The sequence below is a fragment of the Juglans microcarpa x Juglans regia genome, chromosome 7D (genome assembly GCF_004785595.1).
Source record: "Juglans microcarpa x Juglans regia isolate MS1-56 chromosome 7D, Jm3101_v1.0, whole genome shotgun sequence".
NCBI lineage: Eukaryota > Viridiplantae > Streptophyta > Magnoliopsida > Fagales > Juglandaceae > Juglans > Juglans microcarpa x Juglans regia.
In genome coordinates this window covers 20,095,440-20,098,958 of record NC_054606.1, presented here as the reverse complement: position 1 = coordinate 20,098,958, position 3,519 = coordinate 20,095,440, and the positions used below count along the sequence as shown (strand labels likewise).

Sequence of the window (3,519 nt, the reverse complement as noted above, 5' to 3'; positions counted from 1 at the left end):
ATGAGCTTGTCAGATGGGATTGTTTTAACTACCCCTGTTGAAATTCACAAATCTGCAGTTGATTATTTCCAAAATTTTTTGGGTCAGTCTGCCACCCATGTTCTACCGAACCTGAATGATCTGGTCTCCCCTATTATTACTAATAAGGAGAACCTGGCCATTGGTAGAGCCCCTACCATAGAGGATGTTAAGGATGCCCTTTTTACCATTCCCATTGAAAGTAGCCTCAGGCTTGATACCTTCGGCTCCGATTTTTTCAGAGACTGTTGGGGTTTGGTTAAAGATGATCTTCTTGCTGCCACTAAGGATTTCTTCCAGAACTACTTTTTCCTTAGGTGCTTTACTGCTTCTGCTATCGTGTTAATTCCCAAGATGGACAAGCCTACGGGCTTCGACAAATTTCGGCCTATTAGCCTCTGCTCCATGGTTTATAAGATTTGTTCTAAACTTATTGTGGCTCGCCTAACTAGCTTGCTCCCTAAAATGATATCGCAGGAACAATGAGCTTTTATCCTAGGTCGCAGTATTTTTGAAACATCAGTTTAACTCAAGAAATGGCCCACTCCATTCATAGGAAATCGACGGGGGGAAATGTGTTGATTAAACTTAATATGTCAAAGGCTTATGATCGAGTGGATTGGAAGTTTCTATTACACGTTCTGAACAAGTTTGGTTTCTTTCCTCATGTTTGTGATTTGATCAATGCCTATATTGCATCCTCGTGGTACTCGATCATGATGAATGGTACCACCATGGGTTTCTTTAAAGGAGAGAGGGACCTTAGACTAGGGGATCCTCTTACCTGTTCATCATTATGCAAGAAGTTCTCTCCCGTCTCATTAATAAACTTTTTGAGGCAGGAAAAATCGGACGTTTTACTCAAGCTAGAGGGATCCCCCTTATTTCCCATCTTATGTATGTCGATGATATTGTTATATTTGCAAATGGTGGTAAGAATTCTATCCGAGGGTTGATGGAGGCCTTAAACAAGTATGAGACCTAGACAGGATAGGTTCTCAACAAAGAGAAAAGTGCCATATTCTTTTCAGAGAGAATTCCGGGTTACAGCAAACATTCCCTTCTCAGACTAGCTCGCTGGTTTCACTGAGGGTCATTTTCCATTTTAGTACTAGGGGGTGCCCATAGTGGATGGTAGGTTGAAGGCTTGTGATTTTGGGGCTTTGTTGGGTGAAGTCAACAATAAGATTGCGGGCTAAAAGATGAAATTGCTCTATGCTGGTTTGTGTTATACAATGATCACACACACATATATATAGACACAAACATGCATGGTACCTACTTTACTTTATCATGAGTTTCACAAAATTTTAACTTAGAGGCTATATATATGTGTGTGTGTGTGTGTGTTTAACATGGAACAAAAAAGTAAGATATATAATTAATATTGATTCTAGACATGATGATCTTAACAAAGAGAGCGCGCACGCAAACACACCTCACGTATATAAATATAACATACAATAAGATCAGGCTCAACAATACTTGACAATATAATGTCATTAGCATATAACATGACAATTATACATACGATTAAAGCTGGGTTCGAGATTATTTATAATTCTTAGTGTATAATTACTAAATATATAAATTTCGCTAGCCGCAGAAGTTAATTTCGAACTAAGTGGTTGAGATTTTGCCGAAGCATCATTAATTTTACTGATATGATATTTATTATCTTAGCATTTACCATACATCTTTAATTAGCATATATATATATATATATATATATATATGTTTTTAAGTACCCCGGGAAAAAAAAATTACTATCATATTTAGTTTTTAAGTACCCCGGCGGCCTCTTCTGATTCCAGAATTATTAGAGGTTATCTTTTTGTCAAATTCACTGTTAGCGATCGATTTCCTCTTATTTTCTGTTGTATATATATAATCTTTTATCAGCTTTCTATCAATAATACTGAAACCCTTTTTATCTTTTGTTGTGTTGTGTGTGATTAGCTAATATTTCATATGTATTCTTCACACGGACGCTCTCATGCATGTCTGGTACGAGCTAGACTTGAAAACAGTACCTGGGAATTAAGTATTAATATTAATTAATGGAAATCATGTGTATCCCATGGTGCATGCCATGATGGATGCCCACGTCTTATATCAAGATGCAAGAACCGAAAGTGCATGCAAAATATATATCAATCTGAATCAAATTAAGATGCATTTTAAAACTTAGATCGATCGATCGTGGCTTATATGAAATGATATGGTACTTAATTCCTGCCTATCATGATATATAATATGTTAATTATCGTGTCGACAGGACAGAAAATTGTTAAGCGTACTCAATGATTAATGATCAGGTGGGATTTCTCCTGATGATGATCTCAAACAGATATGAAAAATTAATTAAAAAAATCTTGTTTATTATTTACACTAAATTCAACAATCAATTTAGAATTAAGCTCAAATTAATATCATTTCTCATTTAAAAAAAAAAATTGTATTTTTAAATTTTTTATATCATAATATATATGTTTACAAGCTAACATGTAAAATAGTTCATTGCAAATTGCATCATTTTTTTTTATAGATGAAGGTTGCATTAATATTTTTTAGGGTAAATATTAGGGAAGAACGTCTACATGAATTGATCATGATGAGGATGGAGCTGTCCGGCCGACCCTCATCAATTAGTAGTAGTCATCAAACCAATCATGGGATTTGATCGAACCTTGAGAGGATACACATTTACATGAAGTCAAGGCCACCGCGGAGATCGGAAAGCAACATCATCATGAATAGGATAGGATCATTAATATATATACACATTTTCCTTTACAAATTATATACAAATGAAAATATTCAATAAATTAAATATGATGTATTAATACGTGAGGCTGATGAGCGATAGAAAATTGGTGAAAAATCCACTTAATTTTCAAGCTAGCTGGTAGTGATCATGTGTTTGGGGGAAAGACACTTTCTAGAAGGCAATATGCAGAGCATTAATTAGCTGCAGTCACTTCATTTCATTTTTTATGTTGAAAAATTCTATTCAACAGTTCTATGCCGCACACGTATTTTTATTTTTTTATTTTTTTATTTTTTCCTTCTTGATCAGGTGTGTGGCTGGTCATGTAGAGCTGCTGAGTATAATAACTCATTGACGTTTCCTAGCGGTTAGGATTACTCTACGAGTCTCTTATGTCAAAATTATGGAGTCATCAATACGTTTAAAGATGGATGAGAATTTTTGTAGTCTTGGCCGTAATTGTGGAATTAAATTTTGATGGCTATTTTGCTATATATATATATATATATATATATATTTAGACTCTCTCTCTCTCTCTCATTGCCACATCATTCTACGTGGTCAAGGCTGTGGCGCGCAAGGCTCGATCGTCGGGCAATGGTACTGATGAATGAACCAAAACATGGTTCGTAATTAATTCAGCGCCCATCTTTTGCCGTATAGACCAATAAATAATCCCATTTACTAATTGGTTGCAATTTTCGTAGTACTTCTCTCATGCAAATATATGG

The 3,519-nt window shown here is 35.2% G+C and overlaps 1 protein-coding gene across 1 annotated transcript; it reads left to right on the top strand.

Moving 5' to 3' along the window:
* LOC121238187 lies at window positions 1–504 on the top strand. Its single transcript, XM_041135027.1, has one exon. It carries the CDS (start codon window positions 1–3, stop codon window positions 502–504), a length of 504 nt encoding a protein of 167 aa, XP_040990961.1.
* The last annotated feature ends 3,015 nt before the right edge of the window (window positions 505–3,519 follow it).